The following is a 27933-nucleotide window of genomic DNA, read 5'->3' on the forward strand; positions in this document are numbered from 1 at the left end:
ATTTGTTGCTGCAGTTTTTATTTTAGGAAAGAGGCAGACACATGATTTCATATAAATAGCAGTATAAATTATTTTATTTACAGAAACTTGTTACAAAACAAATATACTATACAATCTTTTTTTCTTTAAATATTAATTCTAACCTATGTTTGTTCATGAATTACATAGCAGCCAATACATAAGTCCAGCTGAAAATGATTCTGATAATGTATACAAAAAAAAAATCTATACACGCTTTTACATAGTATGAATGGTGGATTTATTTTTTCCTCCCAGACACGAGCTCTAATTCTCTCTCGCTTTCACATTCCAAGTCTATGGTGCTGATTAAAAAAAAAACAAACATCCTTGCGAATGTTTCCATGTACAGGAAACGATGGTCAAGATGTCAGTGGAGTTTGAGGGTAAACAAAACACTTGATTGAAGGTTCTTACGTACAAATCCCAGTAAACCAGAGGCGGTCTAAGCCATGCACTGAGGCTAACTGAAAATCTCAACGTCTTGTCTGGAAAACTTGGATAAACCCAAAAAAAATGCACAACACTAAAGTGTTTCATACTGGGCAGCTGACAAGCTCAGGTTTTACCACATTTAGGGTTCATAGGCAGATTTAAAAGCAAACTCCTAAACACATCGAACATTCAAGTAAGGTAAAACAACCCAAAGAATACTGTCCTCAAACAGTCATGGTGAAACAAATTCAGGCACTTTCTTAATTTGATATTTCTTTTAAAAGCTGCAAACTATTTCTTTAAAAGCTGTGATTCAAATTACTTGTTTGGCAACGATGATGCAAGCAGCTGCAGTTGCAATGGTAGCTGAAACCCCTTCAGCCTTTATAAAACATAAGTGTTCCAATCATGAAATGTGTTTAAGGTCTACAAAGTTTCTGCAGAGTACATGGAAAGTAGTTTAGACAATGGGCACAGCTTCAAGCCTGCAGGACATTTCAAAATCACAGGCTAACTGGGTCACATCGTAAATTTGTCTTTTTGTTGTCTTGATTCATAGGCAACGTAAAATGTCTTGTAAAAGCACGTGTGATTGAGACCTTGAAAAGTGAATAAAGGTATTCTGTCATACAGACACATGCTACAGTGGCAACACTTCACCGTTGTTCCGTAAAGGATCTCAGTACAACGATTCATGAGATGCTTCAGCTTCTACATATAGGTGTATTGCATTATATAGACTTGGCAGTGAACCACTTCAAATAGGTCAGGTCAGGTTCTCTGACTTTTCATCTTTTTTCTTTTACTAAATAAATAATGACTTTTTTTCTTTATTTTTTTCTTTTCTTTTATTTTTTTTAAATTGTACCAAAAAATTCAGCGTGTACGAAAAAATGCCTGTGCAAAAATACATATTTCACTATGTACAATTTGTTAACAAAATATGTATTCTCAAATAGGGATACTTCAATACTTGTTTGATACATAGGCTACAAGAAAAAAAGCTAAATTAAGATTCTTTTTAAAAAAAATTGTCTCTACTTTTCCACACTATCTGACATCAGTGGATGTTCCATAAATCAACATGTGGTGCCAAAAGTTTAAATATGTCCCGTGAAGCCATCTCCATGAATCTCGCACCATAAAATCCACTCGAGACCACACAGAATAAGCAAACATCCCAACAAAATGGGCAAGTATTGCCTGATTTAAGACTCCGTTTTGACAAAAGGAATAGAGTATTATGCCTGGCTATCTGTTCTACTGTGACAAATCTCTTCTCAGCTCACACAATATAGTGTTACGGCGAGGCATTGAAACTTTTAACATCCAGAGCTTGGGTAGTGGTTACACAAGAGGGACAATCATACCCACAGAAGACAGGTGACGTGCATAAAGCTTGCTCCAGTTAAGTCGTACCATACCTGATTCCCTATGTAGGAAAAATAAAACATTACAATTCACATCTGCCCACAAGCAGCAGTGGATTTTGCACAGCTGTATGGGTAAAAAGTAGGTAAGTTGTGGCAATAACAATATGGTTTGCACAGATTTTCTTCATATCCACCCAGGCAATGCACCATCACCGCTTCATGAGCAAGAAAGCCCACCTTTTAGTTTAAAAAAAAAAAAAAGAAAAGAAAAAAAGTAGTTGGCAAAGCTGATAGCAGCTTTTGGCTAGCTTTGTGGACATGTAAGCAGTGCCTGTGGAGAAAGCAGTTATTTAGTGCTGTTCACAGTTGGGGGTAGGTCTACTGTGGCTATCATTTTGCACAATGAAAAGATTCTGAAAATTAACAGGTGTCCTCAATACCAAGCTATCTCTCTGACAAAAGATTCAATCGAATGGGCACATCAGGCGTCCTTTTCACATTTGAAAGCACAACTGTCTTCATCACGTCTACAAAGACTCTTTGTAGTTCAGTGTAAAAAGCTCATAAGAAATCATAAAAAGGTAACACTTGCATAATTATTCTGGGTAATAAAAGAATTGACCAGATCGTCCTTATGGGCTTGTCTCAGGCTACTGCGTGTAACCAACGGTTACTCAACGTGTCGCCAGAGAGTCAGACTAATGTAAAAGTGAAACACCAAGGTGATTGTGTGTTGTTTAAGGTGTTGCAAGTAACAGTTTGCTGCTCCTCCTGCTCTCCTTCCAAGGCTTCTGAGATCAGGCGCTGGGGGTGTATTTAAGTTGGAAATTCCAGTAGTCCAGCAGAATCTGACATGAGAAAAATACTCTTACACACACGCACATTCACACAGTCATTCTTTAACAAACACGGAAGAGATCGGCTTGTTGTCTCCCCAGGTGCTCAGCATCATGACGACTTGTTGCGGCAGCCCTTAACCTGAACCCAATGAGCTTTGAACCCCAGCTCACGGCTGCTGCTATTGTTTCTCCTACTACCAACTAGGCAGGAAGACCTCTCAGAATACTGGGACAACACTTGTGTGGGGTGGGGATGGGGGTCCCTTGGCTCGCTCATTAGACCCTTGGTGCTCCACACTGTTATGCCCATACAGTACCACCGCACCCCTTGCCCCACTCCCACACGCACACACACACACACACACCCACACACACGCATGCATGCACACATGGCTTTGGGAGAATTAGTAAGGACCACATTGACTTCACTGGGCAGTCCAGATCATCTCCACCCTGAGGATTGTGGGAAGCTGAGAGTAATGTGGGTTTGACTTTAAAAGGCCTCGTGCAGTCCAGAGCAGTATGTGGACTGCTCCGGACTATTCCCCATCCGCCTGCCGGTTCCATACACTGAAGCCGGACACCGCTGTCAGGGACGAGCCTTTGGCTGGGGAAGAGAAAGAAAAAAACACTTAAAATGCTTTCAGTCAGTAAAAGTAACACATTCTAGGCAAGAACAAAGGGTCGTAATACTCCCATTCATCACTCCGTACTTCAGTGTCTGACAAGTTATTCAGGTGGAAAAACCTCAACCTGAGCCCAAAATGTGTTTTGTTTGGTAGCAGGCTCGATTGCTTTAGGTGAACATGTGAAACTCTACCAGTGTAAAACTTCTCAGGCCTATCAGTATCTTTAATAAATTTAACTGACAAGTTGAATCCTGGGAAAAGCTGCGATCTCATGAGTTTCACCTATTGTATCCTCTTGTAACTACACTGGACTGCCAAAATAATAGTTAATGAAAATGTTTCACTAACAAACATGGCTGCAAATGTGAGTCTTAAGGGTACAAGCCAATTAGCAGTTTTTGTCAATTCTGTACATGCAAACAATACAAATTGGTCAATGTCAACTAACAGCCACCTCTTTACAAGGTGCTGTTCCTCTTGATATGACTTTACAATGACGCACTCGTTTATTTAACTTAATTACAACAGTACGTTAGGTAGAAGACTAACAAAGTATTAGACACCATATAATTCAATAATTTCTGATTTTTGAGAAGTCATCACCTGCGCCTATGATTGACCACGAATATGTGTACAAAATTATACAATTACACAGCAATCGATCCGATATTTGTTGAGATATTTCAGTCTGAAGCAAAGTGATGAACAGACAGACAGACAGACTGAGATTGCCATCCCTAGAGTCATGCACATATTTATCTCTCATGGAAAGATGTTGTTAAAACCCATCCTGACTACTACAGAATACAAAACTCACCTGATGTAAATGGGAGTTGTTGGGCAGCCCTGGTGTCCCTGGAATGCTCCGCCCATGCTTCCCATGGATGTTGTTAATGGCAGGTGACTTGGCCACTTTGGGTCTACCTGTACCGGGTCCCCCTCCTCCGAGCCCTCCTGTCCCACCCCCACTATTAATGCTGCTGGAGACAGGGGAGCTTTTGCGCTTCTTGCCCTCCAAACGCCCGTCTGTGGAGTGGTGGCTGAAGCTGGTGTGGTGGTCAGATGAGGATGAGGACTGGTGGTGTACAAAAGGCCCCAGGGAAAGGGTGGAGTCACTGCTGTTCATCACCACACTCATGCGCTTGATGGATTCTGCAGGGCTGCCCGAGGGAGGACCTCGTGCAGGGGGCCCCGAGGAGCCGCCTGCTGAACCTCCAGAAGACTCGGCCTTGAGGCTAAGCGAGTTGGTCCGCACAGTGGGGCCACAGTTAAGCCCCACGCTGTGGACTCCGCTGTGGGAGGAGGATAATGACGATGAGGATGCAGAACCTAATGAGCTGTGGTGGTAGGTGCTCCCTGAGCTGCTGACATTTGCACAGTTCTTCTTGAAAGAGGAGGAGGAGGAAGAAGAGTAGTTGGCATTAGAAGAGGAGGATTCAGATGAGCCATGGGATGAAGAGAGGAGAGAGCTGTTCTTCCTCTTCTTCCCCGAGCTGAAGCTAGTGCTGCTACTGTTACTGTTGGCTCCGCTGCTGCCCCCACCAGTGGAGTTGGGAATGACAGGTGTGGAGGAGCCAGAGGAGATCTCCTTGGGCCTGAAGGACGATGACGACTTGGTAGTGCTGCTGCTGGAGGAGCGGGACTTGAGCGCCCGGCCTGAGGCTAGGGAAGGAGCTGAAGAGGATGAGGACGAGTGGGCTGAAGGCATCTGCGGCAACGAAGACACTTGTCGGGCCTGCGTGGTGCCGTAGGCCGGGTGCTCAGCCCCACCCTGTGGGGAGCTGCGGGCATTTAAGGTGGTCCCATAGGAGAGCACTGATTTGCCCTCGTAGGATTGGCTATAAGGAGTCTGGGGCAAGGTGGCAGGGGGGCCCAGGAAGCCTGAGGAGGGAGTGCTACCATGGGAATTTGTGCTTGTCCTATGGGTAGGTGCAACGGAGGAGGAGTTCTCCAAGGCCAAGGGGATTTTCCTGCAACAAGGACAATATCATTCATTAGCTCTGACTGTTAACAAGTCAATAATTCTGACCTGAAGAAGCAAGATGGGTAATTATCATCTGTGTAAACATCATGTCACTCTACTTAATACAATTTTTTTTAGATTATTTTATGCATCAACCTCTTGCAGTATTAACATGAAGAATCTGAGCTGGACAGACTTACTTCCACATCTGAGAGTTAACGTGCTTGTCCATCATTGTGGTTAGGGCACATCGCACTCTGTCCCATCTTCGGTCAAAGGAGTAACAGCCTCTCCCAAACAGTCGACTTCCAAAGGTACAGTACTGGGAAAAGAAAGGGGTACAGATAATAATAAAAAAAAAAAAATCATCAATCCTTCATAGTTTAACTACTGTATCAAAATGAAATTGTCTATGGCTTATCACAGATCAGTGATGCTAAAACTTACAGCTGCCGGTCGAGGGTGATAACCTGAATAGTGACAGTCCAGTTTGTCAGCGTTGTCCTCCCGCTCCTCGTTCTCTCCCTCATCGCTGGAGGGTCGGGAAAACCCATCGGGGGTAGTTTGGGGATGGTGTGGTGACTCATGGACTACTGCAGGGTCTCCGGGGGTACCACCTCCGTGACTGCTGTTTAGTCTGATAGACAGATAATGTAGCTGTTTCATTTTCACCTTAATCATAAAAACAGTTTTGAGAACCACTGGTCCTCAATTGTCAGTCATCTGCTAAAATGTGCCACATGCTAAATTGCAATTGTGTTTGTCTGGTGTCACAACACACAACACACAATACAAGCATACACAGTGAATGTGTCCGACGCAGCACTTACCGTGGAAGACCAGGGCTGTGAAATTTGGGCTTGCCGAGTGGCGAAGGCTTAGTGGCTTCTGGGGCGGGGCCGTTGCCATGAGCCACCTGGTGGGGGTCATGGGCAGCGGCGAGGTGGGAGGAGGGGTGTGGGTCCCTGAGAGGGGGGTTTTGCTGGGAATGGGGTTGGTGGAGTTCTCTCTCCCTCTCCCGCTCCCTTGTTCTGTTCTTGTGCTCTGCCAGCAGTGTGTCAAACCGCTTCCTCCGCCCTGGCACCGCCCTCCGCTGGCTTAAGGAATGTGTCTGGTGTGACATTGAAAAGGTCAAAGGTGAGAATTGTTGTTTGGGTTGTGGAACTGCTAAGGTTAGACTAATGATGGATTCTGTTTTTTATCCAGATTTGTACATGTAAGATATATCTCTCACAGGTTTTGTGGATGTGTGATACATGTGTAACTTTGCTGAAAATAATCACAACCATCCTTTAAAAATGTCCACCATTGTCCAAAAACCTAAAAACACATCAACAAGCAACCATCACATTGCAACGTGTTCCTTTATTACATTTTTAGGCTTTATAGGGGTATGTCATGATCCAGTCAGTACCACACCACAGACATTGACATGTCCTAGAAACACTGGTGCTCAACTGTCAGTCAGCTGCTGTCGTGGGAAATGCCCACCCAGAAGCTTGATGCTTAAACGCTGCTTCAGCTAGTGTGTCCAAAAACGGTTCTATTCCCTTTTGAAAACGGTGAAAATATTCACAGTAGCTGCAGTATCACTATTGTTATATCGTTCTTTACACAAATAGTGAAGAAATTCACATTCGAGTTCAACTTTAAGGATTTGGTCCTTTGATAGGATTTGTTGAAGAAAACTGCAGAACATTGCCCTAAAAAGAAAATACAGAGACTGGTTACCTTGCATGTTAGAGATCTTGTGCATGGTTTCCGAGCTGTCATATCCACAACGCCACAGTGGATATCCGGATTGAACTCACGTTCTGAAGGCAAAGCAGAAGAGTGAGGGAGAACTGTTACTTCCATATACTGTGTCAAATCAGTGGTTTGTGTTATACTGTGCTTTAAGAATATATATGCCATAATCTAAACAGAATTTATACTAAATGTTAACAGTATAAAACAGCAAGTGTTTTTTTTTTTGTTTTGTTTTTTATCCAGCACACCTGTTACTTTCTTGCTGAGGTGGCGTCTGCTACTGGCACTGCTGCTGCTGTCCTGCTTCTTGTCCGAGAGGACTGAGAGGTGGCCCTTGCCATTGGGAATCTGACCAGGGGCCAGTAATGGAGGCTTTGGTATGGAGGGACAGTTAAGGCCTGGTTTAAGGGCTGATGAGGAGGAGGTGGTGATGGTGGTAGTGTTGGAGCTCACAGTGGTGCTAGAGGAGGATGTGGAGGAGGATGAGGTGGTGTTGGGGGCAGATGGGGCCTGCACCAGCTTAGTTGACGAGTCCACCCTCAGGTGCATCTTCTCCACCTTGACAGCCGGGGTGAGGCTGAAAGAGAAGGTTACAGAGATGAAGAGGGCAGCAAGGAGGAAGCTGAGAGTTAGAAACACTGAGCCAGTGAGAAAAAACGCATGGTAAGAGACAGATGTACATGTATGAATGGAGCTGGGTGGACAAAACATGAAACTAATATGATCCATCATTTATCAAAACAAAACAAAGAAAAAAATACATGTTCAAATGTATTCATTTCCCCTGACAGATCCTGTACGAAATATAGATTTAATAACAAGTAAATTACCTTACATAGGCCTTTTTCTTGTCATAGCAGAAAAAGCACCAGTGGAATTAATAACATTAACAATGGCTCAGTAAAAAGAGAATCTAAACCTAGATAAAACTGTATAAGGTGGTGTGAACATGAGCTTTAAGAGTCATATATAAAATTTTAAAACATATCTTTGCAAATGCATTGTCATATTTAAATCTGTCTTCTCCCAACATGTATCAGAATTATAACATTGTAATGATTATCCAATTTTGTTCATTACACCATTGATTAGTTACTGACCAATCAATATAAACACATTTATAGATCAGAAAAGCTCATCGCAGGGATGCACAAAATGGATAAAACATTCACTCACAGAAGTTGTAATTCTATATCAGGATATTGTAATAGTGTTCATTTTATGAAAATTCAATTTATAAACTTTAAATGCGAGAATATAATATTAATATATGGAAAATCAAGAAAGCAAAATCTCTACAGCTAAATACAATTCTATTGTCTTGGCTATGTTTAATTGTAATATTTCTAATGAATAGTGTGTTTTAAACTGCGTGTTATATAAATTAAACTACAGGCCTGTATTAGAGGTCCCACAAGATATCATGGGACCAAGGATGATCACAAAGTGTTTCTACAAAATAGAATCAGGTAAAACAATCCAGTTGTATGTCATTGTGGTCCTCCCAGAGTTGACTAATAAGTTTAGCCTCATAATAATAATTGCCCAACGACAGGTCTGTATTGTAGCTGCCTGAGCAGCTGATCTCGGTTTAAGGCTTTTAAAGGTTATAATCATAAATATGTGATTAAATAAGTGACTGTATATAAAGATGGACAAAGCGCCTCCACTTCCTCCCACTGTACAAAAACGAAGCCAAAACATTCCAGAAATGAGTGCTGCCATCTTGTGCTGGTGACGTGTTGAGTCTGAGTCACAGTAGTGAGTGGAACCGCGGTATTAAAGCCCGACCCTTACACCCACCTGACTCAATCAGGACTCAATCCCAGCTGTCAATCATGATGTTACACTCCCGTTTTAAAACAGAAACAGAAACCATCTTTGGGAAAAAATGATTTGATGCGTACTTCAAGATGTTTTGGATGAACTTTTAGGGAGCTGCCATGTTATCTCTCTCTTTATTTACAGTCATTGGCTTAAATGTCTAACAGAGAAACTGCAAAAACTGTGTCCACCAACTGAGTCATTTACATTCAACAAAACAGCTGAGCTACCTAACTGGAATGGACGTGAGGCAATCTGCCAGCAAGTTTTATATAAGTCATTATAGCTGATGAAATCACCAGTCACCGGCTTAAACTCTCACTTGTTACGGCTTGTTGAGACGCTGTTAAATTGTGTAAGTTAAAATTAAAATTGCAGCTCCTGCAATTTAAATAAGCACTGCACAATTTCACATTGCAATTTCAACATAAAAACAATTAATCATTCAGTCGTAGTCTTGGTATGCATCAATATTTTTGTGCGACCCTAGCAACACACTATACTGCAAATATGTGAAACTTACTGTGTCTTGTCCGGTTGGAGCATCCTGAAGGGTGGAAAGGGGGGTCTTCGCTGAATGCCTGGCAGCTTCTCTTTGGCTGGTTTGAGTAGTTTGGGATTGGAGGACGAGGAGGACGTTGAGGAGGATAAGTTGGATCCAGCAGTGGAAGGTCTGCTAAGGATGCCTCCGGTCGCCATTCCAGCTACAGACCCTGAGCCCAGCCCAGTTCCAAGCCCACTGCTGCTGCTCCGGTTCCTGCCTGGCACTGGGAAGGGCGAGGTGGAGGCTGGCTTGCTGGCTGAACTGTGTCTTCTCTCTGCAGCAAGAGTATAAACCAAGCTTGCATTAAATCATAAATGTTAACAAAATTAGGTGTCACAAAGCTTTGATCAAACACTATAACGGACTAGTCTATATGGGTAAATGTGGCAGTAATTGTGTCATGAATCAGGAGAAAAGGGAACATGGGAACACATGGGAACATAGAAATATTCCCTGACAGTACTGAGCAGTACCTCGACAACAAATAAGCAGCATTTGTGATTCATGCCAACTCAGCCTGAAATAGAACCAGCCAACAGGTCAAGAGCTTTATTTCCTGCCTGAGCTTCTTAAAACAGTTGCTGTGCAAACTGATAAAAGGCAGTATGACAGCAAAAAGGGTTGGGACGACACTGAGTTGTGGATAGAAAGACAAAAATAGAGGAATGAAAAAAATACACATCACTAAGTGCTTACATGCAAAACTAAATATCGTTTCCTTAAAAAAAAAAAAAAAAAAAAAAAGGTTTAAAAAAAAAAAATGTATGTATGCCATGGTTTACCAAAATGAGTAAACATGGATCTCTAATATGTGCACCCATAATAATCACAAAAGCTTTTCGGTTTTCATAAGAGGCTCTCATCACTTGCTATTCTTAGTAACAGCAATGAAATGGCACGCTAAAAATAATTTTATTGACATTTCGACTACTGTTCCACAACAAAGATTCATTTTATCACAACACAGACTAATTTCATAGTAGAGAGTTAATTAGCTGCCAAAACAGAAACTAGCAAAAGAAAAAGCACAACAGCAGCTTCATGAAGGCATTTCTTTAAATTCAGAGGTTTCTGCAACTTGAATCTTGGCCATGCAGCAGCTCCCTTACAGATATACTGAGCCTCTGAGGTCACAGAGGGGTCACACAGACACTTCTTCTGTTCTGACCATAAGTGGGGAGAGAGAGCGACACATACATGACAGAGAGAGAGGTGTCTGCTGATTAGTTAAGGAGAAATAGGCTCCCAAAGATTAGCCTGACCCTCTTGTCAACATTTTTGTTGCACGAGCAAAACAGCATAGAATATTTTGAGAATGTAAAAGGATACAGCTTCGGGAGCACTAACAGATTTTGATAGAATGTGTCGGCAGCTAGTTCCCATGGCAAGGCGTGGGCCTAGTTAGCTAACCGTTTACTCAGCTAACTCCATGGTGTAGCAGGGAAGTGGGCTGTCAGCCAAAGCTCAGTCTCAGCAGGTGACCAGCAAACAAGCTTGTTGCTGCAGAAACAGTGGAGTGGATACTAATACACACACGCACACACAGAGCTGCCACTCCCTGATCTGCCTCAGCCACAAACGCAAACAATAACACACACCTTCACACTGTTCCACCTTCTTCCAATTTCCCTTTTCAGGAAGGAAAAAAAAAAAGCTTTTAAGAGTGCCCCCCTCTCACCTAGGGGCCTCTCTCTACACACCCATTCAAGAAGCATTCCATTCATCTTCCCTCCCACTTCTTAGCAGCCGATTAACCCAAAGACCTTTCTTTTGCTCCTTCCCTCCATCCCTCTCTCGCTGTCTTGTCCTGTCTTGGTCACAGTCAACAGCACGCCCTGCACACAAACTCACAGCAGGAAACCCCAGCGTGACACGCAGTGCTCTGTTGACAAAGCGCTAGTAGTGAGAAAGACGAGCAAACACCAGCAGCAGTGGAATAGAATGAGAGTCAAGAAAACTATGGGGTGGGGGGTAAAACAACAGACCTAGAGACTAGGAGGAGCATTAATATCCTCTTTCAGAAAGACAAACTACTGGCACGGTGCTAAGGGGAATCCCTGGCTGGGGGAGTGAGAGAACAACATCAATGTAGTGTGTGTTGGTAGTGTGTGACAGCCTCCACAGACACCATGTTCAAACCGTAGCACAGCCTAGCTTATGTAAACTACCCATATATAACAGTAATAACCTTGTTCTTGTTGCAAAAACAATAACTACACTAATCTCAAATTGCTTGATTCAAAAATGTATGTTTGTACGTGTGTGAGCAGAGCTGTGAGGAGACAAGTCTTTGTTCGACAAGTTCATAAATGTATGCATAAAACGGAAGCCGAGCTTGCAGCTTCCCATTCTGCGGTGAGTGTCACCCCTGCTGGGATCAGCGTCAGCTGAGAAGCACAAACACCTAACAGGAGACAGATGGGCTCAAAGAAGCACGCTAAAATCATATTGAGACCATCTCGACAGTGCTGAGATCAGTGCCTTTGCCCCATGTTAACACAACATGGGGTCTTCCCATAATGACATCAGAGAGAAGAAGACGGGAGGAAAATCACAGCAAGAAGCACTACTAATCTGTACGGCCATGTGTAGTAGCATAGCCACAGAATTTAACTTAGATTTAGACTGCTCTGGTGTGGAGCCGCAACGATTACTCGATCAACAGAAAATACAGAAATCAACAACTATTTTGAGGCACAATCGATTAGTCATTTAAAACATTTATCAAATGTGAGGATTTGCTGCTTTTCTCTGTTTTATATCACTGTACGATGGAACATTTTTGGGTGTTGAACTATTGGCCAGGCAGAATAAGATATTTGAAGACATTATATTAGGTATTTCTTTTTTATGTAAATGATGTAAATACTGTTCAAATTCAAATTACATTACACAAAAATGACATGACATACCTCAAATTACAAAATCAGTGACATCAGTTTCCCACTCATTCGAAATTATACTCTGAAATGTGTGTTTGTGTATATATATATATATATATATATATATATATATATATATATATATATACACACACACTCACACAAGAGAAAGAGAGAGAGAGAGAGAGAGAGAGAGATGGAGAGGGCAGGTGATTGCAGCCTGGGGGAATTTCTGTAACACCAAAATGTTTAATTTATAATTGCAAATGGTATAAAATTACATCTCCTGCAATTTGGACATTGCACTTGGCAATATTGTGATTTTGATGAATTGTTCAGCCGTAAATCAAAGTCACTTACATTTACAAAAGATATATATTTTGAGCCCTTAAAACTATAATTTGTGGAAGTTGTGCCAGTTGTGATGCCACATTGATTTCCTGTTTACATAGTTCATCGGACAGAGCTACAGATTTACCCTTCACTTAAGTCTTGCTCACTTGCTCAGACATTCAAGTTTTAGTGGCAGAACCTGATTTAGTTTGAAACCGGCTGATCGATACTAACAACTTAGGAAAGACTTCACACACAAACTTAGAGAAGGATTTATGAATTGCTGGAGCAACGAAATCTTGGACGAGGCTGATATTGGTGGATACTTTGAGCTTAGAAACAGAAATTGGTATTGGGAGACAAAAAACTGGACTGGTGCAGCCCTAATAATTAATAAGTATTAATATTACAGAAGCAGAAGCAGCAGATGTCTATAAACAGCTTGAAATCACTGTCAAATCACAATTCCTTTGGGGTTCTTGTACTGCACGGATCATATTTTGCTGTCTGCATCAACAATACCACCAAGTTCAAGATGTACACACCGCCTGGTATGATGTTGTCAGTATTGTTTTACTTTACAGGCACTGTAATGCCTTCCAGTCTGTCTACTTCTCATTTAAAATCCCCAGGCAGGTATGAAAACTGCAGCTGGATGCTGTATTACATAATTAATAGCATGGTCCAGACAAGCTTGTGTCAGTCTATATTGTTCAACAGTGTGTAAGGAGTCCTCTCTTTGACTGTTGTTGACTCAGTAGCAAGGACAGTTCCACTAGGAGCCATGTGTTGTTATACCTCCCTCTTGTGGCTGACCTTGACAACTGTAATTGCTGTCTAATTTCATGGAGAATGTGTGCCACTGAAAAGAATTCTGTTACTACAACTCAATCCACATTTAAGACAAAAAAAGACCCAAGTGATAAGAAGAAAATACTATCAGATATTTCTGATTCAGATGCTGAAAGTGTAGGGACAAAAACTAAAACTAATCATCAGATTTCAGTCATAACAAGGTCACATGAACCGACTAACGATTCCTGTCCTCTTAAACTCACCCGACATACAGACTAATACAAATTCTTACTTAAAACAAATAGCCCTACATGACAGGACACAGTAGCTGTCACTAACATGCAGGCAAGTTTAATAAGATCCACAGTCATGCAGCCACTATATTAACAGATCTATAATTCACCCATTTATTTAAGCACAAATCAAAGATCCAGCTTAACTATCTAAGCAGTGGAAATCCATGCACTGAAACGCGCACACATACACATCCCTAAAGTAACAGAACCAGAAATCTGATCTTAGCTGTATGTGTTAAAACAGTACATTACTGGGAAGACTGAGAGAGCCACATCAAATATTAACAGGGGAATTGTACACACACACACACACACACACACACACACACACACACACACACACACACACACACACACACACACGAGACAGTGAGTGAGATAAATAAATAAATCAAAGTCTGTGGCGCCCCCTCTCAGGTTACTTTGTGGAGAAGGAAAAATGGCAAGGAAATACAAAGGCAGAGGAAAAAGTAATAACACAGTGTGTTAATGTATGAAATATCACCACCACCCTTGAAGTGTATGGCATGAATATAGGGTTCCTACAGATGTAAACTACCTTGTTACTTCCTTCTTCACTCTTATTGTCCATATATATGCTTCTCCTTGTAATGGGCAATCTATAATTTCAAAAACTATTAAACCTAAGCCTGCATGAAATTCTAACTGCACATATATAGTACATACATGCATATATGTGCGTGCATGTGCATGAAGCTTACCGTAGTGTGCTTGGAAGGCTTGGGGCTTGACTACTTGACCGCAGTGGCTGCACATCACCAGGTAGAAGTCGTCCTGTGCGGGACACTGACCAAATATGGGCATGTCTGTACACAGGGGAAGATTGAAGCAGACAGGGCACAAGTCAAGGAGAGGCAAACAAAAAAGACATATGTTCACCTGGTGCCCCAGTTGGCAGTTCCATCTACACGGAGACATCTATTATTTGTTGTCATAACACTGTAACAGCTCAAGAGAAGGTAATTCTAGTGTGATGGCATACTCTTTTTTGTGTAACACCCACAAGGGAAAATTGGTCATGTCCTGGGTAAAATTCAGACATTATAGTGCTGTACAACACATGCCCCATAAACATCTTATCCATATTAAGAATATTAATAAAGTGAAGAATCACTCAAGGAAACCTGCCAGGCATAGACTGCACATGCAAATACAGATCACTCCCAAGTACTCATCCCCATTCATCACAGAGAACATGTCGTAGTGATAAGAACCAGGAAAAAGGCTGAGCCAGCAATCCAAAGGTTAGCTGTTGTCAAGGAATTCATGTCTCTCCCAGATATTAACAAACGCAGCACTTACAAAACGTACATAGCATTGAGTGTGGATGATCTGTGTCTTTAAATACATTAAGAGTTGTCATTGAGGTATGACGTTCATTACAGAGGATGTTTTCACCCTCATGTTTTTTGTATTACTTTTCTACTGGGTCTGTGACATGGAATCCCTGATAACAGTAATGTCTTGGGTCTAAACATGATAATGAGCAGATTTACAGTAGTTCTGAACTTTTAATTTACCTTTGCCATACCACATCAGGGATACAGTGAACAGGGCCTCTATCAATCTCCACATCTGAAGGTAACAGACCTTTATTTGAGGCAGGCTTGTATTAGAGGCAGGCCTTTATTTCTAATTCCATGTTTGATATTTATAATTGGTCATAGCAGTATTTCTAGTATACGAAGCCTCGTTTTTATCCACTCCTGTTAAAGTTATTACATTATGTTTGTTAATACAAACTCAACACTTCCTGTAACCATTTCAGATTAAAAGCCCTCTAGCATTTCATTGGAGAGAAACCCTATAGTTCTTAACAGGGCTTTTATTGCTGTGCTGACATGTTGCAGTAAACGTATTGTCTCATTTCCAGCTGCTGGTGTTTCTTTTGTTTAATGCTATTCAGTTCTGCTAGTTTCTTTAGCTTAGCAGTTAGCAATGACCTCTCACTCCCACTCTCCTGCTCTCTCTTGCTCAGTGTGTCTTATGTTTAGTTATTCCTCAGCCTCCATTAGCGATAAGGATATATGTAATACATGCGGTTTAGTTGCCGTAATTATGGCGACGCTCAGTGAATTGGAAGTACAACTCCGCTTCCCTGCAGCTCCTGAGTAGCCAGCGCGGCTGAATGACTGCCCGAATGCCTGTAACAAATGGCGTAGCCTTAAACCCACGGTTCACAACCATACATTGTCCAGCCATGAACTAAGTTTATACCTAGTCTTGTTTTTAGCTAGATTAGCAAAGTGCCTCATTGGTCTAACAATCTCCTGATCCTTCCTCGCTCCTGATTGCTCTATTGTGAGCCTAGCCACACGCCTGAGCAAGGCATGCATAGTCAGTCTATGTCTGTTTTGAATGACAGCCCCCTCATTTGCATAATGAAGCAGAATTGCATAAAGAAATGTGAAAGAAAATACAGAAATAAATAAGTTTGGGATAAATAAATAGAAGGGGGGAAATGCAAAGGGGAAATAAATGGATAAATCAGTAAAAAATTAATAAAAAAGAATTTAAATGGGGAAAGTAAATAGATATAGGGAATAAATTCAAAGGTAAATGAATACAAGCAAAATTAAAACAGGAATATCAGCTGATGTCACATTTTATTATTTAATTAATTAATTATTCTTAATATTATTTGATGCATTTAATGGCACATCAATTTATTTATCGAGTCGTTTATTTATTTACTTTTGATTTAGGCAGTTTCAGTCCTCCATAATAGTGAGCATATATGCCAATGTAAACGAATGGCATGTGTGCAGCTTTAGAATCTCTATCCACCCAATGGTGTGAACCAAGCCTCATGCTTCTCAAGCCACTCCATGGCAAATCAGAGGGAAGTGCTGCTCCTCACCAGAATGTGATCAATATTTACCCAGGCGCACAGAACCAGAAACCACCTAATTAAGGAGGCTAATTAAGAGATTGCCTGGGGCATTATGATGAGATGAGCAGAAGAGAGGATACAAGAGGAGAGAAGTGGAGCCCCTCTCCAATACGTACTCCGCCAGGGCCGTCAAGGGTTCTCCAAACATCACTAGCTGAATCTGGAAGGGACGAGGGCCATTAGGCAAAGACCATATAAAAGGGTCTACCTGGCGGGATCCCTCTCAGGGAGGTCAGTGGTGGTCTTGTGTGGAAGGACTGACAAGGCTGATGCTACTTGATAAGCGTCAATTGTCTGAAGCCACTCTGCTAAGTGTCTCCTTCAACGGCAGTGCAGCGAAAAGACATATTTTCACAGTGGCTGGGGTCTGCCACAGAGAAAAGGCAAATGTCTTCACTTAATGGACAAAGGCATGTAAATTATATAGAGCTTGAGTAGAAAAGCACACTGCTGATGTGCACAAGCAAGGGTCTGACTGCTCGGCAAAGAAAACAAGTGCTGAGATGTGGTGTGGAGGGTAGTATTCACTGGTTGCCAGTTGCAGAAGCATAAGCCATTAAAGCAAGAGTTGGAAGCAGGCCTGAAAGCTCTGGGCAACTTCTTTTCTGTTCTACATGTCTTTCTTCATTTCATTCTCTATGTAAGCCATTCTCCTGTAACACTAACACACTGAAATTATAACGAAAGAGCCGTTGCTAAATCAATAACTTCCCATGTATTCTCCATTAACACTCTACCTTCTCTCAAAATCTTAAAGAAACAGGAAAGAGTTGCAGAGTCCAACAGGCCAACCACATTTCCTCATTGAACCAATTGCAAGGTCAAACAACAATCATTCCCAAACTGCTGCTGTTGTTCACTTGGAGCGTTCTCGAAACGCGTTGCTCAACTATAAAAGCAGTCTGGTTAGATCGCATCGCCACTCTGCATTCTACGCACTGGCACTGACTGAACTGTACCACTAAAATGGCCTGCCTTGAAAAGTAGTCTAACGCCACTGTGTCTATTCTTAATCTCCATATTTTTCTTGTACAAGTAGGAGATGAAAAGGATAGAGAGAGAAAGGAAGTCACCGTGGAGGAGAAAGAAGAGACAGAACAATGGTGCAGAGCCAAGAAACGAGCACAACGGAGAAAAAACACAGAACAGAGAAGCAGGCCGAGGCCTTAGCGAGACAAAGAGGGAGTGAGCGGAGGACCTGCGCTCGAAGAGGAGAAAGAGAGCATGTGAGCACGAGACAGAGGAAGAGAACGAGAGTCCAGTTAATTTCGGTATCCTCATCCATGGCAGTGATGAATGATGTAGGTGGAATAGTAGCAGCTCTGGCTGCCTCTGAGCAGCACACACGCTGGCAGAATCTGACCTGTGACACTGTCACCGGCACTACATTTCCAAGCTTCCCTTACTGTAACGGGGCAACTGTAAAATCTATAAAAAGCAAGACAGATGATGAGCAAATTCTGTCATAATTTGCCAATCCTTTTTTTTAATGTGTGTGTGTTAATCGTCTGTGTGTGTTAGAATGGTGGTTACACCACAGGAGGAATCTGGTGGTGAGTCATGGTGGAGAGGTGTAGTCATCCACTTGTAATAGCCCCACTAGACACACACACACACACACACACACACACACACACACACACACACACACAGAATTACATTCTATGAACACACACTTCTGCCACAGGCAGCATGTGTTGATCAGCCCCATGACAACAACAACAGTCACTGATAGATGTTACTGCATGATAGAGACATGTTTCATGACAGTTGCATGGCAAGTGGCATAACAGCCCCTGAATTTTAAATGACAGCTTTGATACACCAATTTCATTCACTTTCAAATAACATTTCTTCAGACATCTCTTATATCAGTCAAAAACTAAAAAATGTATGCAGTCTGATAAATGTCACCCCAAAAGTATGATATGCTAATGGATATTTGCTGCTGAAATTATGTAGTGGTCTAAGAGCAGCACACTGGCCACATTGTTGACCAATGCAAATGCAACATCAGAAGAGTGCCCTGACATGTAACTTGCAATTAACCTTTTCCTTTCAAGCAACATGCGGAGAGAGAGAGAGAGTGAGAGGGAGAGTGAGAGAAAGAAAGCTGTACACACACTGATGACATAGTGTGACACACTGTTCTGCAAAGACATTATTAGAGAACATGTCATTCCAACACATGCTCCTCCAAATGCGTGTCATAGGTGTTGTACATTAGGAGTCACGTAATCCAGAAACCTGTCAAATTCTGTGACAATTACACACTCCACAGTGATCACTTTGTTGTTGGCTGCAGACATAATGATGGTTTTGAGTGTCTGAAGATCTTTGTGGTTTTTAGTTAATTGCTGCCATTTTTTTCTGGCAAATTATACACACAAATAGAATATCAGAACATGAAAGAACAGAGATTAAGATTATTTTCACTGCATGCTTGTTGTGATCTAAAGCTCAAAGAAAAGGCTGCATCTTAATCTTAATGTCCTAATCGTTGCAATGACTGTCCCATAACAGCAAGGTCACATTTGACGTGCCCTGCTGGTGTCTTTGTGTGAGTGATAAAAATCCTCACAGCAAAGTGATTAAACGTAGCTGTGGATGTGTTGCTAAAATGCATAAAATAAACATAGCATTTTTGTGGGCACACACTTTTAAGACGTGTGCCCAGTTAACTACTTAGAACCATGGATGACATGAGGGAAGCATTGAAACCTTTCTATAAATGAAATACAATCACTATCAGGGTAATAAGAAAGTTGACTCATCATTCATTCATTTGATTTGAGTTGAATGAAGAGGTCATTATCCAACTCATTCTGTCAACTGGCTCATTCTGATATCAGTCTGCCTGGAAAATGATTGTTGATTCGTAATTAAAATGGATGCCATTTTATTGTTATTAACAGATGTAACTTTGTGGTGTAGCTCGTTCTATATCCAGGCCTGCCAGCAGAACAAATCAGCTAACGCTAATCGAGGTGTTTCCAAAAATAAAATTCCAGCACAAAGTGCTCTCAAACTTCATTGTGTGGCTGAGAAGCCAGGTGATGTGCACTTCTGACATTCTGGGTTTTATCATCTTCGTCAGATGAGGTCCTTTCTCTTTATGTCATGACTGAACCTTTCCCTGTTATGGCCTATTACAGATTTTATAAACATGAACGCTGCAGTATGTTTCTGCTTTAGAGGTAAATGCTGAAATAACCTGAGATCATAGATAATTGTAAGAACATAATCACCCTATCACTCTGTTATCAGAGTATTCTAGTTGATTTTTTTTATCCTCTGTGATAGTTGACTTTCTGAGTTTAGATTTGTCTGACCTGATTAAATTAGATATTTATGTATCATGTTCATTGGTGGGTGAGTACTTTCAAGACATTAAAAAGTCATCTTAACTTCAGTATGTTGTTCAGTTTGCTTACACTACTGATCTATATATATGGTAACAAAACATTACAGTTGTTCATATTTTGCATTGAGGCAGCATGTGGAATCGGAGCAAGCCATATTTCAGCTTCATATTATTTTGAAAGAACTATGACTAAGATGGGGCTTGTTTTGAAAAAAGCTGTTTTAACAGTCAAATTTGTATAAATCCTAAAAGTTTCTACTGATTAACTTTTGAAACCTTTGCTATCTTACAGTTCTTCAGGCAACCTTGGTGATGTCTTAAGATAAGAAGATACACATGAAATATGGTGGAAGGTTTCACATGTAAAATTGCAGAAATGTGGATGCTGAACAATTAAGTCCATTAGATGTTTTCTCCAAACAGAAAATGACATTTTTATTGCTATGTTTCGGCCTATACTCACCTACAGCGAGTATAAGTTGTTAACCTTTAAGTTATTTTAGGGGCAGATGCAAATGTCAGTAACCGCACGAATAACAGACACATGTGTTTGAGTCCATATACTGTGTGTGTATGTGAGCAAACCCGCCGAACCAAAATACACCTTTGGCCCTGGCGGAAAAAACACTCACCTTCTCTGCACAAACGCATGGCTTCTCGATTTTTCCCGAAGTCTTTGAAACTTTCCTCCGATTCAGCACCTGAAAATGAGGCAATCCGACACACAGACAAATAAATAGTTGCACTTGCTTGCCTGCCCGTGCTGTTGCTACCAGTAGCGTTTCTTCATATTCCACCAAAAACTGCATGCAATCGGCCAAAAAACAGGTCGGGACTGGCAACTGTCGCGCTCTACCTCGCTTCCTCGCGCACATTTGGGACGCTGGGGAACTCACCGTCGTTGCCGTGGAGTTTGGCGGCGTCGACCCAGTTGCTCCAAGGCTGTCCCAGCATTATTTCTGGACTAGGTAAGGATCTCCGCTCCGCAACAGTCGCCATTGCTGTGGAGCCTTCTCCCCGCTGGATCTGCTGCTGCTTCAGCTGCTGCCTGGCCGCTCGGCGCTGCTCCCCCCTGACGTCATCCTCGGCCCTTTCCGACATTCTTTCCGCTACAATGTAACAACACAAGAGTCAGCGTTGGTCGCGCTCGGGATAGGAGGACTTTTTCACTGATTGACACGGGCAAACGCGTGTTGTTTCACCGCACCCGCCCCTCAAAAAACAGTGTGTGGCCACTTGACAAGCAACAAGTACAAAGCTTACACAACATATCACATTTACCTCACATATACCGAATAAATTGGTTGACTGGCAGTTTATCTGAATGTCTGTGGATCCCTGCCTAGTTAGCTTTAACTTTAGTCTCTTACATTGCATTCAATGTAATGTCAATCCTTGTTTATATATACACACATAAGATGTGGTTCATTCACTAGTTACACAGCAATGTGTAATATTTAATAGTTTGGAAAAAAAAATATGCGTAATACATTAAAATGTTATTATGGTATAGTATATTATAATAATACAGCAGATAGCCTTACATAAACTATAATACAATTTAACTATGTCAGCTGTCCTTACAAACAGCATCAAGCTTGGTTTTTGGAATATCAACAACTGATTTTGAAAAATTTGCTGTCTCTGTCGCTGTCTTGTTCAATAAATAAAGACTTGATTTTGAGATCTTCCTCAATGTATACATCACAAACTTACTAAACACCTGTGTTGGTGTGATTCATGATTACAGCAACATGCTTATTCACATCATGAATAACACAGATCTTGTGATGATGCAAAAATGTAGCACTTATTTTCCATGCTAAGACAAGGTAAGCATTTAAAATCTAAAACATATCAGCTACAAGAAAGCACCACAAAAGGCACACCAAAACTCACATTTTTGCATGATGTTACAATAACGGCTATACAAAAAAAGAATTCTGTCATATATTGAGTCCTAGAAGATACTGTATTTCTTAGGCAGATATTAACCAACTTACTGTAGAATGAACATGAATAGCAAAATGTTATACTGATTTACTCATCAATATGTAGAACCTACTATTAGTGTCAGAGTAAATCTTGACATATTATATGCTTTGTCGATGCATTTTTAGGGTGTTAACATTGATGTGAGACCTCATACAAAACACAAGTGAACATAAAGATAAGTTCACTTGATATTCATGGATGATAGATCAGTAATTATTATTTTGCAATTTAAATAAAAACAGACTAGTTATATAGCTATTGTTACTGTTAAACAGAATGTCTACGAAACAATAATGTAACACTTAATGAGATTTATGACTTATTTGAAGAGATCGAACTGTTGTTACTAAGCTTTTCAAACATGTAAAGACAGTTATTCTCAGCCAGGTTTTCTTTACTTTCACTTTCAAAATGACATGTTTGTGATCTACCCAAATGCTGCAAATATTCAACTGGCATGCAAGAAAAAAAGAAATGGAAGAAGAGAACATTTAGTGTAGAGATTGCTGATTGGCAAATTAACAGACTCACATGATTTACAAAAAGCATAAGCATTTCTAGTGTTTATCAAGTACTGTCCTTCCTATTTTATATGAATGATGTAGTGTTGATTTTGATCTGAGTCTGATCTCAGTTTATTTGAAATTCTTTCGACACGATCGTGTTTGTTTGATAAAAACTCTTCCTAATATGTCAGAAAAGTTGACTGTACTCCCATTTGGCATGTACTCTGAGGAGCCTTGAGCAGAAATTATCTCAGCCCTCTGTTGTTAGTTTCAAGTGTACAGTTCAGAAACTTGACTTTGTCTTTAGACCCACACTAAATTCTAAAATATAAATTAAGGAGCGTATCCTGAAGAGGTTGCCAGTGACTCATGGTCAATAAAAAGTTATGTTTTTTTTTGTCTTTATTTACTGCATATTTACACCATCTGATCTGTTGTATCAAACTGTATGATAAGTAAAAAAAAAACAACTTTGAAAATCTAGCTGCATAGGTTCATACTATGAGGATGTTGAGTTTCCAGAATGCCGCCGTCATAATGAAGACTAGCTAATGCAGGAACTGTTAAAATGGTCAAACCGTAGTGTTGTAGACTTAGTGTCTTTGACATCATTCATTTAATTTCTCTCAAGTTGGCTTGAGGCTTGTAATTTAAGACGGACACCCATGGCAGAACCTGGCCAAAATACTAACTTTACTATCACTTTAATATTTATAAGTATACCTATAGATACAGACATAACAAGCACAATGCTAGATGATGCTAGAAGCTCTGGCTGTAGTTTGAGGGTGAAAACATGAGAAAAGCTGTATGGATTTTTAGCGCCTTGTTATTTTCTTTTGAAAAATACCAGACAAATAAAGTTTGTCTTATGTTCTGCCAAAAATTTGTCAAGACTTAATATTCTACATGGATTTGAAATAGATCTTCTTAATGAAGTCAATGAAATACACTACAGTGCAACCTATCAAATGATCAATTATCTGGACTAACGCAAATATTTCCCACATTGGCACAAAAGATTAACAGTATTTTGTCGTATTAAGAGACATGCACAACAAATGTTTTTTTCACTGAAATGTATAACTTACCCATTTACCGACCACCACAAATTACAAGAACCTGTGAAGAACATTTTTTCTGGCCTTTTTTTTGTATTATCACTTCATCACCTTCACTGATTAACCCTTTAATTTGTGACATATTTATGCCTCAATATAAATTAATCTACAATCAACAGCAGTGAGTTTTGTACTGGGATGAGACCAGAAGTGTTGTAGAAAAAAAGACCCCGGCAGCCTGCAGTTAGGCAGTCTGAAACAAAAGGTCTTATATTTACTGCTTTTCTGAAACTTGTAGTGCCACATATTTGCTGAGGTGGTGGTGTTGTATTGAATTACATTTCACTGAAAGGTGTTTGTACAAAATCTAATGAATCCATCCTATAATACAAACACCTCACCTTCAATATACACATCCTAATACAGCATTAACACAAACTATATCCTAAATATACCACACACTGGTGCTGTAGCCTCAGAAAGCAGCTATATATATGTATATATATATATATATATACTATTTACCTCAAGACTGTTGTACTGGATTACACTGCGTTAGGAAGTTATGGAAGCGATAGGTGTAATAGGGTGTAACAAGCTATAACTTCACCCTACACGTTTTCAGGAAATATTGTTAGGTTTTATTTTTATGTGTATTTACTGTTTAGAAATATTAATAAGGAAAGAAATAAATCAAACTCAACTTAATTTGAAGAGTAAAGAGAGTGGATTTTTTTTCTTTCACTAGATACTTGCTACCGTTCCTCGAGCACAGTGGTTTTCCATCACATGGTACCAACACAGTGTCCCGCCTCGCACAATGATGATGCAGTAATGACGGTTCTATCTAACCAATCAGTAGTCAGCAGTGTTTTCACATCCACTTTTAGTATCGCCTCAGCTCACTTGGAACCTCAGAGGAGGCAATACCAAAAAGAAAATACCAGGTACTATTTGTAACTTTTGCCTGATGGAAAACCAAAAAAAAAGGCGAGTAGAGTCGAGTTGAGCCGGTACCATGCAGTGGAAAAGGGCTATAAGGGAAATTACAGGGTTGTGCAATAATTGAAAAACAATTGCTATACTGAACTCCACTATGTTTCTAAGTAGGTGACAATTGTAAACATCTGTAAGCACTAAATAACCACTCATGATTATTGTATTATATCGTATTAGATAACACTAATTGTCAATGGAGTGTCATACTGAGTAGTTGTGAGATCTTACCTTAACAAAATAAGAAAAAAGGAACTTATTTTTAACTCAATCAGCCGATCCTCATCAGTTTGGGTGATCCCTGGCTGCCACACACACTGGGGGAAGTCTGGAGACACACACAAGCAACACATACACACATCCAAACACGCACACACACAGACAAGCATTGAGGGAAGACAAGTCAGTATCAGATTCTTTGTTTTGCTGTTTCTTGATTGCGTTAATCAGTGAATAGGGGATTAGAAAACTATGTCTGGAAGGTAACATTGTCCTCCCTGGGCCTGGTCATGGAGTTCTTCACCACTGTGCAGTAATCCAAGCCATTAAGCACATCCCTAACCACCTCTCCAGCCCCACAGTAATCCCATTTAATCCCAACTGAAACCATACCCTTTTATCATTTCTTGTCTTAACTGATGCAAAACATACTGTAACATATTCACAGAGGTAGCCAGTGGCTTGACTGAACAAAACACAAAGCCATACAGTGATAACTGTTGTGTGAGAGTTGCAACAACTTGTTTTAGTTTTGGTTAAGTTTGAATAATACTTCAAAAGTTGTTTGCAAAAATCTTTTGCTGTAGCCCATTAAAGTCCAGGACCAAATCTTAGGAAATGTGAGGTTGCAATTACACAACTTTTCAGAGGGATTTCAATTTGAAGCGAAGGATACAGGACAGCAGCACAGAGACTGAAAGGTGGCTGATGGTGTGCCACTAGTGGTGGTGCATATTATGCCTGTCCCCTCAGCATATGTTGATCTCCCTGTGGTATGCCCTGGTGTTCCACCGGCAAATATAATTTCCCAACAGCAGGTGCTGTCATTAAGTTTTTCCTCTGTAAGTCAGTTCTGTTGTTGGGATATGTGTGATGCTTTTGAATTGACACTAAAGTCATTTTTATTGTCAAGGCAGATGTCTATGCATCCCGCAAGAGGAAGAGAGGAGAAATAAGAGAAAAACAATGTTATAATTTAAGTTTATAGACTATATTTTTGAACCATGACCTTCAGTATTTGTTCAGTGCACCATGATGACTGTCATAATAACATAATTATTATTATTACTACATAATTATTACATAACTAGAAAGAAAAAAGGAAGATCAAATGTAATTTTTGTATTCAAATAAATTAAATAATTTGGCTTGTTAATGTCTCCTTGTATCCCTTTATTGAGAAAAAAACCCTTATTTGATAAATTTTCATTGCGCCTCTGAAATTCTTTATGTGCCCTTGCAAAAATAAAAAACCTTACTTGGTGGTGGTGGTGGGGGAGCACAATAGTAACATTTATTGCCAAACGAAAACTGCAACTGTATAGCACTCTACCTTGCCTTAGACTTTGGGCTGGCAACCTTAAAGATGTATAGGTCAATGTAGCTTAAAATGTGTGGGTAATTATGCTTAAAAAAAAAAAGCAGAGCTCTCAACTTTTTCTTTAATTGTTATGAATTGGTTGTAATTATTATATATCTCAATGAAATGTGCATTGACAGATTCCACAGACAGTTAAAATGTCTTTAAAGTAGTTGTGCAGCCTGGTCAAAGTCTACCAGGCAGCACAACTAGTCTACTGTCTAGTCTTTTACACTGGTAAAGCCAGTGTCTCCCAACCCACAAACGTCTGCTCAAAAGTCCTGTTCATTCATAGCTCTCCCTGAAGTGAGTATGTAGCCAAAGGATAACCAACACGCCTCTGTTATGGCAGACATTTTATGTTGCCAAACACAGGTTTAACTAAAAAACCATACTGGCTGCATTAACTACTAACAACTATCAAATGTACAGTGCAATCAGTACTGTCTTAAAATTGATCAAACACCCTTCAAGCCAAAATTCAGAACTTTGACTTAAAAGCCATTTGTTGATTAGGTTTTGATCATTTTAGAGCCATGATAAATGTAACCTATGGAGTGTTTTTAGGATTGCAGTTGAATCGTAGTTATCCCACCATTCAAGCTACAAATGAAGACAATGGCTGGGTTCTGCCCTGCGTATCCTCTCCATTTACCATGTAGTGGTGGTATGGTTGAAAATAAATGTTACAATATTAATATAAACAGATACGGACACTTTGTCATTATCAATATACATCATGATATGGCAAATGTATGCTAAAATCCCTCAACTGAAAATAATCAACTGATGTTCAATGCAATGAACCGTTATCTGCTGGTTGGTGCTCATATCAAACAAAACTCCATACATACAGTTTGCTTGGCAAGAACTTCTAAAGTCATACTGTTGGTTCTAATGTAAAATCACTTCAAAAGTAATTTGTACAACAGCATTTAGTGAAACCATAACAGAACATTTATGACAATAATATCATATTTAATTGTCACCCAGCACTTACAGATTCTGCCTATAACGCTGGCATCAGAGTGGATATACTGCAGACAATGTGTATAGCCTGTTATCTTGCAATATAAACAAGTCATTAATAATTAATAATAATAATAATAATTCAGTTTAGCCTCAACTCAGTTATGATTTGGGCTCTACGAAGACGGTAAGTCAAAAGCCACGACTGGCAAGAGATGACATTATGAAATTTGTCCAAAAACTGAGTATTTGTCAATGACAACTAGTAAGTGCACGCCTTAACAGGAGAACTCAGTTAGCTAGCTAACAGTCACTAGTAGCGACCAACAGGAGCCAGCAGTTTTATTGGCTACCGTTGATCCCACCTCTGCTGCACACTGACCATACTAACGTACATTAACATTTTTTTCAAGAACAGAAAAGACAATGTTTTCATATTGTAAATGCAATGTGTAAAAACAGACATGTCTATCAGGAGATGTGTAATGAAAGCAGTATGGGTCTGTGACTGGTACAAACGTTACTAGAGACCAGTGGCGGCTACATTAGCCTGCTAGCTGAAGCCTGTAGCCAGCCATGACTAGCGTTAGCGAGGAAGCTGGCAGAAGCCTGACAGCACAGTAGAAGTCATTAGCAGTCGTCACGGACCGACAACAACTTCATTCTTACCAAGGCTCTGGATGCTGTAGACGTAAACGTGACACCAGGCAGATATATATCAGCTGGATGCACTGGGCGAAAGAGACAGAAGACGGTGGGAAAGACCGAGTGCAGTGCTCAGCCGCTGTGGAGGTCTTCACCTGGTGCTTCCATGTCTGTTTACCAGACTGCATTCTGGGACAGAGACGTCACGGCGTCAGTACGCACGC

General features: G+C 40.5%; 1 protein-coding gene across 2 annotated transcripts; it reads right to left on the reverse strand.

The window, feature by feature from the left end:
* Nucleotides 1-45: 45 nt before the first annotated feature.
* On the reverse strand, nucleotides 46-27880 carry atxn7 (ataxin 7). 2 transcript variants are annotated; one of them, XM_023427994.2, is made up of 13 exons: nucleotides 27734-27880; nucleotides 24748-24844; nucleotides 20855-21067; nucleotides 20591-20659; nucleotides 14403-14507; nucleotides 9354-9648; nucleotides 7255-7583; nucleotides 6989-7071; nucleotides 6088-6368; nucleotides 5705-5894; nucleotides 5458-5579; nucleotides 4112-5264; nucleotides 46-3272 (listed from the first exon to the last, which is right to left on the reverse strand). In XM_023427994.2, exons 3-13 carry the CDS (start codon nucleotides 21057-21059, stop codon nucleotides 3255-3257), a joined length of 2850 nt encoding a protein of 949 aa, XP_023283762.1. In that variant the 5' UTR covers nucleotides 21060-21067; nucleotides 24748-24844; nucleotides 27734-27880; the 3' UTR covers nucleotides 46-3254. The 2 variants fall into 2 exon arrangements, with proteins under 2 accessions (XP_023283762.1, XP_087035884.1); XM_087179758.1 differs by lacking the exon at nucleotides 46-3272 and having other exon boundaries at nucleotides 4058-5264.
* Nucleotides 27881-27933: the final 53 nt, after the last annotated feature.

This window comes from Seriola lalandi, unplaced genomic scaffold (genome assembly GCF_002814215.2).
Source record: "Seriola lalandi dorsalis isolate HSWRI2012SDOR001 ecotype SW California unplaced genomic scaffold, Sedor1 jcf7180002054864, whole genome shotgun sequence".
Taxonomy (NCBI): domain Eukaryota; kingdom Metazoa; phylum Chordata; class Actinopteri; order Carangiformes; family Carangidae; genus Seriola; species Seriola lalandi.